Here is a 13436-nt window from a genome sequence, read left to right as displayed (position 1 = left end):
AACGCAATTTCATTTCTTTGCAGGCAACAATGCAGCCAGACCAGAGCCAAAGCAGCCAAAGCAGCGTTGTCAATGTCGTCAGCCACTGTTTGCCATTACATAATACTAACAACAGCAGCATATGGCGTACCACCTCCTGGTGCCGCTGCAGTTGCTGTTGCTGTTGCTTTTAGCAACGGGTTGATTTTCATGCTTTTTAATGCCGCATTGTCATCACATTTTGCTTGACAAACGTCTTCACAATATGTATATATACATATAACTATACATATACACATACATATATGTATATCGCATGCAGTCTTCTATATGCTCGACGTCAAGCATGAAGTATGGAGTATACAAAACTTTATTTTATATATATCTTTTATATAGAGACAACGATTGTCTTGCCGTGCGATTGTCTGAAGCCTTGGGATGGATGCGACAAAACGTGTGAAGAATCGGCTAAGATGATTGCAAAGAAAAAAGAAAAGCACAAATATTTTTGGTGAAATATGTGAAAAATGTTACATAAGTTATTTTTATTATTATTGATAACTATTTGTAAAGTTGTTGTCATCATTAGTATTAGCATTATTATTGGCAATACAATTATTTATTTTCCCATAGCTGAGTATTACGATTGTGACTCTCAATATTATCAATGCTAATGCATTAGCATTGTCATCGCTATTATTTTTAGTTTTTGTATTATTATTAATATCATTCACTATCATTATTAAGCTCATTGTCATTATGATTATTAGCTTTTCGTATTATTGTAGCATGATCATAATCATTTTTACTATCATTATAATTATCGTCAATGGTATTCTAATCTTATTTTTCACTAAAAATCTGTCCTACAAATATTTCCCTCTCAGCTTTCATCGTATAATAAACACTTTAGTAGTTGAATTAATTCATCCATCTAAATTATTCAATTTCCAGTCGCCTCTCTGTCTTAATTATTCTTTAGATTTCACATCGACATCCACAAAGATCATTAGCTACACACTCATTTCAAAATATACATAGATAGATACATTCCCGTATTGACTCTCGTACCATATCTTATCTGGGTCTACCTTTTACAAGCTGTCATTGATATTACCCATGCCCAACAGGGTTTTTTTTTTCGTTTTCTATTTATATATTATTCTTCAGCTGTTGAAAGATGCTTCTTGAAACACTCGACGGCCTTATCTCTTTTTTAGCTAAATCAATACCTGCTGCTCAAGTGGCCGACGAGCGACTGCATCGATATAATCGATCAGTGACCTTATCGCACTGCAACGATCTCCCATTCGACTCGAAGCGAGTGTTCACGTTCAGGTCTCGTCACGTCTCTCGCGTCTCGTCGCCAGTTGCTGTTAATAATTGTTATATGCCCGTGTCGTGGTGCCATGCCCTTCTGCTAGCCACTTTTAATCAGTCTGAGGCAATGCATAATAATCATCAGCATTATCATTGTCATTACGCCTGTTCCACGATTGCCAAACAGCACCATAAAGCAGCATACAAAATGCAAAATGCCAACTCTCAACTGGCAAATGCATATCCGGTCGCTGGCCAAGGAAGTGCGAGTGTGAGACCCGCTCGGGAGGCGACTCGACTCAGTCATGAATCACTAACTAACTAACCAGACACAGGCACAGCCACAGTCACAGCCACAGTCACAGCCATACAAAATGGGTTGCCTTATTGTTGCCTCGTTTGCTGCTGCTGCTGTTCTGAGGGGGATTCGAGCTCGGGACGCATTAATCGTTGGCCATTATGCAAGACACGCGCCCTGCAGCCAATTGCAATCCATATGCATAAGTAATATATATATATATATATATAGAATGAGAGTGGAGAGAGGCCGAATGAGAGGTGGGGCAAGTGAGAGCTGTAAAGAGGCGGGCCTGCACGCTACCTAGCTAGGTGGCGACTATAGGCTGATACACGACATTTGTTACATGGACCTCACCATTTAAGGGCAGCCAAACCAACTAAGTCAACGACGACGACGACGACGACGCCAACAAAAAGCGAAAGCGTTTTCAAGACGGCGTCTGTGGCGGACCTTGACGCGGGTTTTTCAACTTGGGCGTCAGCTGTACTTAGCCAATGTGTGCGTCAGCTGTACTTACACTTTACAAAATTAGGCAGTCATTGTTAATTTACTAAATTCAAGTGTCATAAACTGAGTAAAAAGCTAATGCTGTTTATATAAAAACTTTTATTTGAGCTATATAAAAAATATTTACCAAGTTATAGTTGTTTTTTAATTCAAATATATTCACTGTAGCTACACTAAACAAAAAGTTGGCATACATAATGTGAAATGTTAAGTGAAGCATAGGCATTTATTCAATATGATATATTCATATATTCATAAAAATATAAGCCAAAAAATATTTATTGAAAATTTTTGTTATTTATTTTATTTTTTTTTTTTATTCATAAATATAGAAATCAAAAAATATTTTTCGAAAATAGTTTTTTTGTATTTCATTATTATTATTATTTTAATAAAACTTTAACTTTGAAAATTTAGAAAAAAAGAAATTATATATATAATTAATAGTAAAATTTTTTTTAAATATTTAAAAATGTATTCGAAGGCTTTCTGCTATTATAATTTATAAAATCCATATTTTGTACTAATTTCTATATACTTCCCTCTATATATAATATTTTTTCTAGACATATACTTTTGGTTTCATTCACAATTCACATTGAAATTTTCGCTCAGTGCATCTATCAATGTATATACTACAGAGATCCCTTTTCGGCGCACAGCAGGAAGTCTGTCCTCAAGTGGTTTTCTTTTTGTGTTCTTCGATGTTGGGGCGAAAAACCTTGACATCAAAGTGGGCAACAACATAAATTGCCAGCCATGTGTGTTATACAAGAACGCGACCGCAGCAGAACAGCTGATGGACGTTGTAGGCGGCACAGATACACATATCTATACATCTATATATATATATAGTATATTGTATCTGTCAGATACAGCCGCAGCCGCAGCCGCAGCCACAGTCAAAGATAAAGCTACATGACAGCAGGCAGCACAAAGTGGCTGCTAAATGCCGCTGCCTCAGTCAAAAAGCGAAAGTTTGGCCAAAAAAAAAGAAAATAATACAAAATAAATATATTTCTATATATCAAATGAGCAGACTGTATGGTGGCAGCCGCCTCTGATATATGTTGTGGGCGTGGCACATGTGGGCACAGGTTCAAACAAACAAGCAAAACCAAAATGAAATGGAAAATCAAATTAAATAAAACAACGAGACGTCTAAAGAGATTTGACTAGACGAAGCTGAAATGCGCTTCCAGAGGATAAAATAGATTTCAAGAGACAAGAACTGAAAGAAGTATTTACGATGTGATCTTCTAACCGCAAAATATATTAGCTAAATAGTATATTAAATTGGACATTATTAAATGTTTTTTTTATGGTGGTTATCAGGTTATGAGATATAAATTTATATATAGCTACCCAAGGTTTGTATAAAGAAAACAAATTTTAGTATTTTGAAGAGATTTTATCTTTTATAAATAAAATACATTAATGACATGTTGCCTAAATGATATGATAGTCATTATAATAACATGTTTTTGCAAACATTTCAAAAACATTAAAATACAAGTTCAATAATTTTGATGTTTCCTAAAACAAGTTTTTTGTATTGATTTTTGGATAAGCATATTTTATATATTTATAATTTTTCTCACACAAAATCATATTATACGATGTATTTTTTCATGCACCCGTATGGGTTACACATAGATATCACGCACCCATCAAAAGTTGTCAAAAAGTATAATAAATGACATTAATAACCAAGTTTTTTACATATCTCTAAAGACCATAAAAAACGCCATTAATGATCGATGATTTTTCATAAAGCCTAGCAATTAATCTAAGATGATTTTAACACGCCTGAAACCTCTAGCTAAAGCCTTCATCCATACAAAGTTTCATTAACATCTGCCCTAGAGTTACTGAGTTCACATAGACAGCTAAATTATGCTCGCATCCCTATAAATAGCGATGCTTATTGAGCTGCAAATTGCTTGCTAAAATCCAAATACCCATTGGATGTCAGTTAATAAAAGAGAACAAATACACTTTCGAACATGTTTCAAATATTGAATTTGGCTTTGTCCCCTTGGGGAGAAGTGAAATAAAAGAAAATAAAATAATATAAATAATATATAAGTATTCCAGAGATTGTTCTTTACTTCTTTCTTTGTCCCCTTTTTAGCTTCATACAAATTGAATTAGAACTAGGAAAAAAGGCAAAAGTGAAGACGGCGCTTAAAGGTGTCGATAAGCTGCCTGACTTATACAACAGGAGCGAAAGAGACGGTGAGAGAGACATACTGCAATCGTATTGTTAATTGGAGCGTGCGATCTGTTATGCGGCAGGGCCTTTAAGTGCTTTGTGCCCATTTTTGGGCAATCATAATTCTACACAGAAAACAACAACTAAAATATCAACCAATCTTGCTCGGAGCAGGCGAAAGTCGAGAGTCGCGAGTCGAACATTGAGGAAGTTGCGAGTGGGCTGCAGCGCGGCTATTGACGGGGCATAGTAAAAGTGCGTAGGTAAAAGCAGCGCGACAAGAATCGCATAATTTGCCCATTTCGTCTCTGTCTCTCCACACTCCACACACACACACATATAATGATGATGAATGTGTAATCTTCATAATGATGATAGACGAACTGGCAGACGTAGAGTTTGCTTTCTCGCTGCTGCGATTGGCAGCACTTAAATGGGAACTGTTGTGGTATCTATCGATGTTGTGGATGCTGTTTGCAGTGATTTATATGCGATTTGTGTCAATACGTGTGTGTGTGTGTGTGTGTGCGTGAGTGTGTATTTCCAATACCGCCTGGAAATTCTTTCAATTCAAAAGGTCAAAGAAACAGCGTATCGTAGGTAGAAGGAGTAAAGCATAAAGCTATCTCGCTCGCACAGCCTAGCATTAAATTACAAATACTTTAGCCTTATCAGACATTGGAAATAGCTGTAGTTGTTGTTGCTGCTGCTGTCGATTTGTATTTAAATGAAGCAACTTAACATGCACACATACTCACACATACTCGCATTTTTATGTAAATTACATTGAAAATGGGTATTAAAAGAATTTAAGTCGGGTGACGCGCGCGCGCGTTCATTGATAAGGCGCATAAAGCCGCACATAAGCCGAAATGTGACCACAAAAATTGACAAAAGGCCACAACAATTAACCGAATGTGTGCTTAAAGTAGCAGTGCTTCTTCAACTGTATTGGAATGATTGCTAAACTGCACAATGACGTAGAGATGGGAAGTGCAATGCATGTTAAGCGGCATAATGATGTAGAAAAGCTAAGTGGAGTGGCTGCTAAACTTTAGGATGTGAACTGAAGTGCCTAATAAAGTTTAACAGTCAATTAACAGCTGTGCAGTAATACTCAGATCTGTGAGTCTTAAACTTTTCTTGAAATTCTTAGTTATTCTTCAATTTATTATTGTGATTTGTGTTAAGTTGAAAAACCCGTTTCAATCGTAATGACAAATATGTTATTTATTGTGCAGCTCAAGTTGTGTAAGATATCTGAGATAGCTCGATTTTCATTGTTTACTAAAATTTGCATGGATGTTAAACTGTTTGAGTGAGTGACTGTCAAACTATTAAAATTAGTCTACTGTTGACTGTTAAAGCTCTTGTTTCTCTAAAACTGTCAGTCAAGCATTCAACTGTTAATTAATGTGCCAAATTAACATATTTATTGCGCCTCTCATAATTGTCTACATCCAAACATTGCTCTCAAACTGTAGCTTGATCTCTTGTTTTGGACACACTGCGCCCACGCAGTCGCTCTGCAACTGTTCAACACGTTGCTGACTAAGCGTTGCCGTATGACAACAACGGCAACAACATCACCAAAACAACACCAATTACAACGCCCAAATTGCATTTAATTAATGAAAATGTATCGCAAAATAAAAGGAGCAGCCCACACGCACACACATACACACATATACACACGGCTATATATAAGACATATATATATACTGTATATATCGTATATCGCATATCCACACTCTACTGTAACACCTTCGACAAACTTACCTCTCGATTGTTGTTGTTGTTGTTAATGTTGTTGTTGTTGTGATGATATTGCTGCTGACTGTTGTTAGCCGTGTTGTTGTTGTTACTGTTGTTGTGTGCTGCTGCTGCTGCTGCTGTCGCTGTTGTATGATTGCCCGACGACATTCGCGATCCGGGCAGATCGCGCCACCTGAGCACCCCCATCACTGCCTGCCGCACCCAACGCCGTTCAGCGCCTTCGCTATAAAATGCCACCTTAACTGTGTTTGCCTTGTTGTTGCTGCTGCTGCAACTGTTGTTGTTGCTGCTGCTGCTGCTGCTGCTGCTGCTGCAGTTGTTGTTGTTGTAGCTTAGGCTTCAATTGCAACTGTTACACTTGCTGTTGGCATTGATTGTTGCTATTGCTGTTGCTGTGACTGAGCAATTGTTGTAGGTGTGCATTTACCAGCAACTGTTGTTGCTCTAGTTGCTGCTGTAGCTTTAATTTCCACTAGAATTCTTGTTGCTGCATGAATTCTTTGTGACTGTTTTGTGGGTGTCGGTGATGTCTCATCTCCTTTGCATTAGCTGCAACTGTTGCTGTGTTAGTGCTGGCTGCAATTGCTGAATATTGCAATTATTGTTGCTGCTGCAATTGCTGCTACTATTACTGCTGTTGCTGCTGCCCTTCTACCTTACAAATCCGCTTATGTGACTCTATAAGCTCTTCTAGCAACAACTATTGTTGATGTTGCCTTTATTCTAATTTCTGCTGCAATTGCTACAATTATTGCTGCTGTTGCTGCTGCACAGATTCTGAACTGTGGGCGTGTGCTGTTGTTGTTGTAGGTGTCTATTCCTTGTTTGACAGCAATTGTTGCTGCTGTTATAATTAATATTGTTGCTGCATTGATTGCTGCTTGTGGGTGTCTAAGCCTTTTCTACCAGCAATTGTTGCTGTTGTCACTGTTGTTGGTAATTGTTATAATTTTCAGCAAATGCTCTTTTGCTGTTGCTGCTGTCGCTTGCAACTGACGCAAATGATTATGAATGTTTTTGTTGCTGTGGTTGCTGTTGTTGTTGTTATTTTGTGCCTTCGTTATTATTATTTTTTTTTTTTTGCGACTGCTTCGCACACACGTAGTTCGACTCGTTTGACCAGTTTTTTGTTGTTGTTGTGTTGTTTTTTTTTTCTTTTTGGTTATTTTTGTTTTTGGTCAGTAACTGTCAAAGCGTAAAGACTTTCCAAGCTCACCGTTTGGCAAGCACTGCAGTTGCTATGCAAATAATTTCACTTGATTCAAACACTTCCAAATCTATTCAAACTTTTGAGTTTGCTTTTATTTTTGTGCGGCGAAATGCACTGTGCGCGAAAGAGATAGAAATACGCGGAACGATAGAGAGACAGAAGTGCAGGACGCATACAAAATTTATTTTTATATTATTTGAAATTTCTTTTGCTTTTTGATTCTCTTGTTGTTTTGGAGAAGTGAGCAACAGTTGAGGCGTTGCTGCAACTGCATTTGTTGTTTTAAAAATAACTCGCGTTTCTGTTTTTACTTGCCACTTCCCACTCTGTGTTTTGTTTTGTTTTCGAATTTGTAACGAACACAAAAACGAACAACGCGACGGGCAACATGCGCGTTGCTAATTTTTTCTATAATTTTGCTTGTGTTTCACTTGCGACTGGCGACGACAACCGACCGAAGACGTCTGCTAACAGCGACTCGCTTACAATTACAGAGTTCTGCTGTGGCCGGCTAACAGCATGTTAAGCGGCGTTTTAGTGGCGCCTTAACAGACCAGCTGACAGCTCATTTGAGCATAACAGTGAGTTACAACTCGAAGTGTATGTTAACTTAACATAACGACAGCATTTAGCCGCAGCGGCGTGCGTTAGAGCGAGACAACTGGTGTGTTATGCATGCGCTGTGCCGCAAGCGCCAAAATTTGAATTGAGAGTTTTTCTAGATTTTTAGATGAACTTGAAGTGAGCGAAATATGTTTGTATTTATTTATTTATTTATTTATATTTGCAACGCACTTTATGTTACAAATTATAAATACATTTTGATAACGATTTCAATGATTTTACATGTTTTTTTTATGGATAAGACATTTGTATGAAACGTGCGGAGCAAATGTTTCAAGTTCATATGCTTGTAAGAGCTACATCATTCTGATAAGACATTTTTCGTATTTTCGGGAGCAAATCGAACAGCTGCCTGAGCCAAAAATACATATGTTTAGATGTGGACATATATATGCGAGAAAAAATAGTCGCACGCACTATAAAACAAACAGAATTTATGCACTAGACCCACGTGACCTTGGCATTCAAGCCATAAAGCTGGCAAAGCAGCGAGTCAACGAATCTTCAATAAATATTCAAGAAGAAGAGCATGAAACACAATATAACAATATAACATACAAAAGGCGAAAGAAACACGTTTCTTTATAGCTGCAGCGGGTGGTTAATATAATTGTTATTAGTTTATATTATTCTTTCTTATCAACAAAGGGGGCGTGGCCGTTTAAGTATATGTGTAAACTGCGAACTGGGGTCTGGCTTAAGACGAAGGTCCCCGGAGGCCACAGAGGTTAGCCTAAAAAAGCAGAACAAGCTGCTGCTTCTGATGATGCTGACGATAATGATTATGATAACGATAATGTTAATGATAATGATAATGATAATCAGCAGAGATTTTTCTCAGGCTAACAAATGAAATGAATATAAAATATGCATTCATGACCCGCATTAGAAGTCAACATTGAAATTCAGTTGGAAATTTTTAGTTGCAATGGATGAGTAACGGTTTGAATGTGAACTAAAGTGCAGAGAGTTCTTCTTGTTGCTGTCGTGAATACCCTGTAATAGTAGACCAGCTCACGTGTAGGGTCAATTAAAATGTGTTACACAAAGAGAATTAAAAGAAACTCTTGCTAGATATATGAAGTTGTTTATATAGCTGTTGCCATACCCTGTAAATATTAGGCAATTAATATCGGGCAGCCAGTTTAATGTGGTTGATGCTGTGATTTATATACATTGTGATGTTAGCTATTTCAGGATATCTATGAGTAGAGTTATATACTAGAAAGCAAAGGAGAATCGATTTGAGCTTTCTTTTAAAAGTGAACATTTTACAGGGTATCTCTCAGTTACAGTTAAAGTTCAAAGCATTCACAAATTTCCAGGGTATATGTTAGTTACCTCAATACGATTAGAAGGTAAAAGAAAAGAATTCCAATGACAATTCTTCATAAGTCGAATCAATTACAGAGTATCTGTCTATATGTGAGCTTTACAACAACCCACATCATTTTAAAGTCTTCTTACAGACTTATTGTCTTTGCAGGGTATCTTTAAATTAAGCACTGCCTAATATAGTCCGGTCTGCATTTGTTGTTGCTGCTTTTTATGTCTCCGGCAGACAGGCGGCAATCAACAACGAAACCAGCGAAGCAGCAACATGGTAAACAACAGAGGAAAACCCCAAAATGAGCAAAAGGGAAGCAGGAAAGTGGGAGAGACAGGGGCAGGGGAAACGGTTGTGGCAGGGTGCAGAGGCGTTCTGCTGTTGGCCCTGAAGGGGAAGACAACATCAACGTCAAAGCCACGAAAATAAGAAATAAAGAGTTTCAGTTGTTAGACACAAGAAGAGGAAGACAAAGGAGCCAAAAGAGAAGAAAAATAGTTTTAAAGTTGCATTGTTTTATACAGGTGCAAAGCAGGTGTGGGGGAGGAGGGTACGAAGAGAGAGAGACAGAGAGAGGGCAGATGGAGAGAGTGGGGGTAAAAGGGAGTCAAATTAAAAAGTCACAAATGAACGAAGTTCCGAACGCTGGCCAGAAGAAGCTAGAGATAGGAAGTAAGAGAGAGAGAGAGGGGCAAAGAGAGAGAGGCTAGACATGCAACAAGCGGAAAATAATTATAAATTAGAAAACTGTAGTAGGGAAAGAGGGTGAGAGGCGGAAGAAAAGAATAGTTGACAGCTAAATCAAGATTATGTGTTAGAGAGAGAGAGAGAGAGAGCAAGAAAGAAAGTGAGAGAGAGAGAGAGAGTGAGATAGCAACAAACTTAGATCATATGCAGAAGGTTTTTCATATCATTCCGCTGGCATCTGCACAGAGGAGAGGAGAAACGTGTGTGGGTTGCACTCGAGATAAACATCGCACATTTTGTGGCTTAGAAGCAAGAGTGAACATGTGTGTGTGTATGTTCGTGTGAGTGTGTGTGTGTGTTTGCACTGTGGGAGTACGCTGACAGAGAGACTGATAGAGGGACAGACAGAACCAGCTAGAACTGCGAAGAGGACGACGCGTCGTTGCGGCTGACGACCAAGGCAATTAACAACTTCAACGTTCGTTGCAATTGCGCCTGGGAGTTGAACACCAAAGCCCCACTAGTCCCCCTCAAGCCACCCCTCTGCTGCACCTCTTCAAATAAACTCGACAGCCATGTGCATAATAGCAAAAGTTGTGTGGGGCTGCTGTTGGCAGACAAATAGCAAACGGCTCATTGAAATAGCTAGAGGAAAGGTGTAGGCCCACAGGTGGGCTAGGGGGCAAGGGGGAGGAAGAGGCGAAGGGGACAGCTTCTTCTAATGGCAACGGCAGCGTGAAAAATATGCAAGAAAAAAGCAAGCCGCAAAAACCAAAATAAAATGTTTAAAGATACATTTTTCTCTTAATAAGCAGAGAGGAAGAGGGAGAGACTAGGGGGGGAATGAGCGTGGGCGGGCAGAATAACAAACAGTGGCATAAATTTTCGCGGCTTTGCGGACAAACGCAAGCCCAAAGACAATGGCTAACGGCTGCGAGCGCAAAAAAAGATACAAAGATACAAATGTATCTCGGCGCTACGTATGCACATATAAAGTAGAGATACTTTTTTTTTAGGCAACGCACTAGTTGGATGTAGCCTTAATTAGGCAGCAGGCCAAAGTAAATGGTAATGAAATGCAGAGCAAAGTGGGCGGGACGGGTGGGAGGCTGCATGTGAGAGTGAGAGAGGGGGAGAGATGAAAGAAAAAAAGGAAGGCGCAGCAAACAATGCGGCAACTGCTAAAGAGAAAGGAAACAGGACAAAGAGCGAGAGAGAGATGTGAGAGAGAGTGAAAGGTGAGAAGCACAGTTTGAGCAGCGTTGGTCACGTGTCAATTGCTTTGCAACTGCAGCCTAAATTCAATTTGGCGTCTTGAGCAAACAGTTTGGCAAAGTGAGCAACAAAAGGGATGGCGGGGAGGGGCGAAGTGCCGTTGGCTTAGGGGTTGCTGCTGCAAGGACCTACTTCAAAATTCAACCTAGTTCTGGCTTAGCTTAGCTTCCAGACGGCGTGCACGTCGACCCGCATAAAAGTTTTTGAAAAGGCAAAGTCTTCGGGAAGCGCCTGGCCTGAGCACTGAGGTGGCGGCAATTGTGTGGCAGACACGAGTGCAAACACATGAAAGGCTCGAGCAGGGAGCGGGAAGGGGCAGGCTGCGACTGGTGCAGCCGTTGAGCATCTTTTGATGGAAAAGTTTGCAACAAAATTTCTTGCGAAAACTAAATTAAAATGTGAAAAGATGCGAAAGCAACCAAAGGAAGAGCGAGATGAAGCGGAATGCTACAAAGCGTTTGGGTTTGGGTTGAACAAGCGTTTCGGTGGTGGTAAGTGTTCGTTGTGCCGTGTTGAGCAGTGTAAACAGCGGTTTAATTATTTAGTGAATTATGCTAAATTAGTGGGCAAATGAGTTGGCAAACGGCAACAAAAGCAGTTGACAAGGAATACTGTTGGGCAGAAGGGAAGTGAACACACTTTGAATAAAGAAACATTTTAATGTTCCCTTTCCTTAAGTTTCAAATTCAATTAAAGCCTTTAAAAGTTTAAAAACCACAGCGATAATACAATTTAATTAAATTTAGTTTTAAGAGTTTTTCTAATCATATTTATAGAAGGAGAGAAACTCGAGCTAACGTAATAAAATATATTCTTCATTAAGTAGTTTTAGAATATTAATTAATTACAATTAATTTGTTATACTTATAAACAATTGTATTTAATTTGTATTCTCAGTAATTTTAAATATTTTTATTTCAAGTTAATTTCGTTTTGTTTTTTCAACTCATTTATTTTTGTAAGTCTTCGTTTATTTTATGTTTATGTTTAAATTTGAATCTGGCGCCTTTTGAGCACCTACGCGCCACCTTGCGTTGAAATAACGCGCTACTGAGCATGCGCTTATTTTCAACATTCAACGTCAGGTGGCGCCACTGCAAAGCGCACTCTAGCGGCAGCGCTGCGTACTAAACTGTACCCAGGGAACAGTTTACTTGATATCTACGCTAGCTGGCGCTTCTGTGTAGCGACATCTAGCGGTAGCATATCAAACTATATAACATAAATTTAGCAAGTAATGAATGCAGCGCACTCTAGTGGCCGCTGTGTGCAACTATACCGAAGCGGCAGCCAATCAAATGCGCCTTCGTCTTTGACTCCGAATGTCAAATTGCAAGAGGCGCAACGAATTTTGAATTTTTGCTGAATTAAACAAAACAAAACAAATGTAAGGAGACCAGAGACACACCTAGCAGCTGCGGCTGTCAGCTGAAAGTGTGTAATAAATAAACTAAAAAGTGATTGAGAGAATTGGCCAAAAACGAAAACGTGGAGCGTAATCCCTAGCATGCCGTATAGCTGTATGAATGGATGGCCAATAAAACTTCAGTCAACAACACAGACGCGCAGATTATGTCAAATTATATAGGTAGAAAAAACAGTGGACAAGGTGCGGTTCAGCGTGACTGAAGTAGTTGGGCGCACATTTTTTGCTGTTTGGCAATTTATAGTCACAGTTGTTGTTGTTGTTATACCCTGAACCCATTCAATGGGAAATCAGGGTATAATGGTTTTGTTGAAATGTATGTAACAGGCAGAAGGAGGCGTGGCAGACCCCACAAAGTATATATATTCTTGATCAGGGCGACGAGCTGAGCTGATTTGGCCCTGTCCGTCTGTCTGTCCGTCTGTCCGTCTGTCCGTCTGTCCGTCCGTCCGTCTGTCCGTCTGTCCGTATGTATGAACGCGTCGATTTCAGAAGATATAAGAGCTAGAGACTTCAAATTTTTTTTCAAATGTCCGTAATTACAGCGCGCATATCAAGTTTATCATTAAAAATCGATAACTCAACCCGATCTTTTTTTATCGATAAAAAACCTTATCGAAACCCAGTTATAAAATTATATCTTCTACACCTTTATTGCTAGAGTCTCCAAATTTTTAATGTATGCTTATATGCAATTTATACAATTTCGGTTTTTGTTAAAATTTACCCCCACCTCTAAATTCACCCCCTCACCTTCACTTTTGTAAAAAGCGTATTTCAAATACTAGA

The 13436-nt window shown here is 38.9% G+C and overlaps 1 protein-coding gene across 7 annotated transcripts in view; it reads right to left on the bottom strand.

Annotated features, from left to right (window-relative positions):
• Window positions 1-13436, bottom strand: part of RapGAP1 (Rap GTPase activating protein 1) — a 138261-nt gene that overhangs the window by 65795 nt on the left and 59030 nt on the right. The window contains exon 1 of one of the 7 annotated variants that reach the window (XM_089464259.1): window positions 6102-7985. The exons of the other annotated variants lie outside the window; for them this stretch is intronic. Within the exon in view, the coding sequence (XP_089320385.1) occupies window positions 6102-6284 (183 nt within the window). The 5' untranslated portion in view covers window positions 6285-7985. Of the gene's footprint in view, window positions 1-6101; window positions 7986-13436 lie in introns of those variants that run through there. 7 annotated transcript variants of the gene reach the window in all.

This window comes from Drosophila arizonae, chromosome 3 (assembly GCF_054131065.1).
Source record: "Drosophila arizonae isolate 15081-1271.41 chromosome 3, UAZ_ARI_1.0, whole genome shotgun sequence".
Lineage (NCBI taxonomy): Eukaryota > Metazoa > Arthropoda > Insecta > Diptera > Drosophilidae > Drosophila > Drosophila arizonae.
This window is presented reverse-complemented; position numbering and strand designations above follow the sequence as displayed.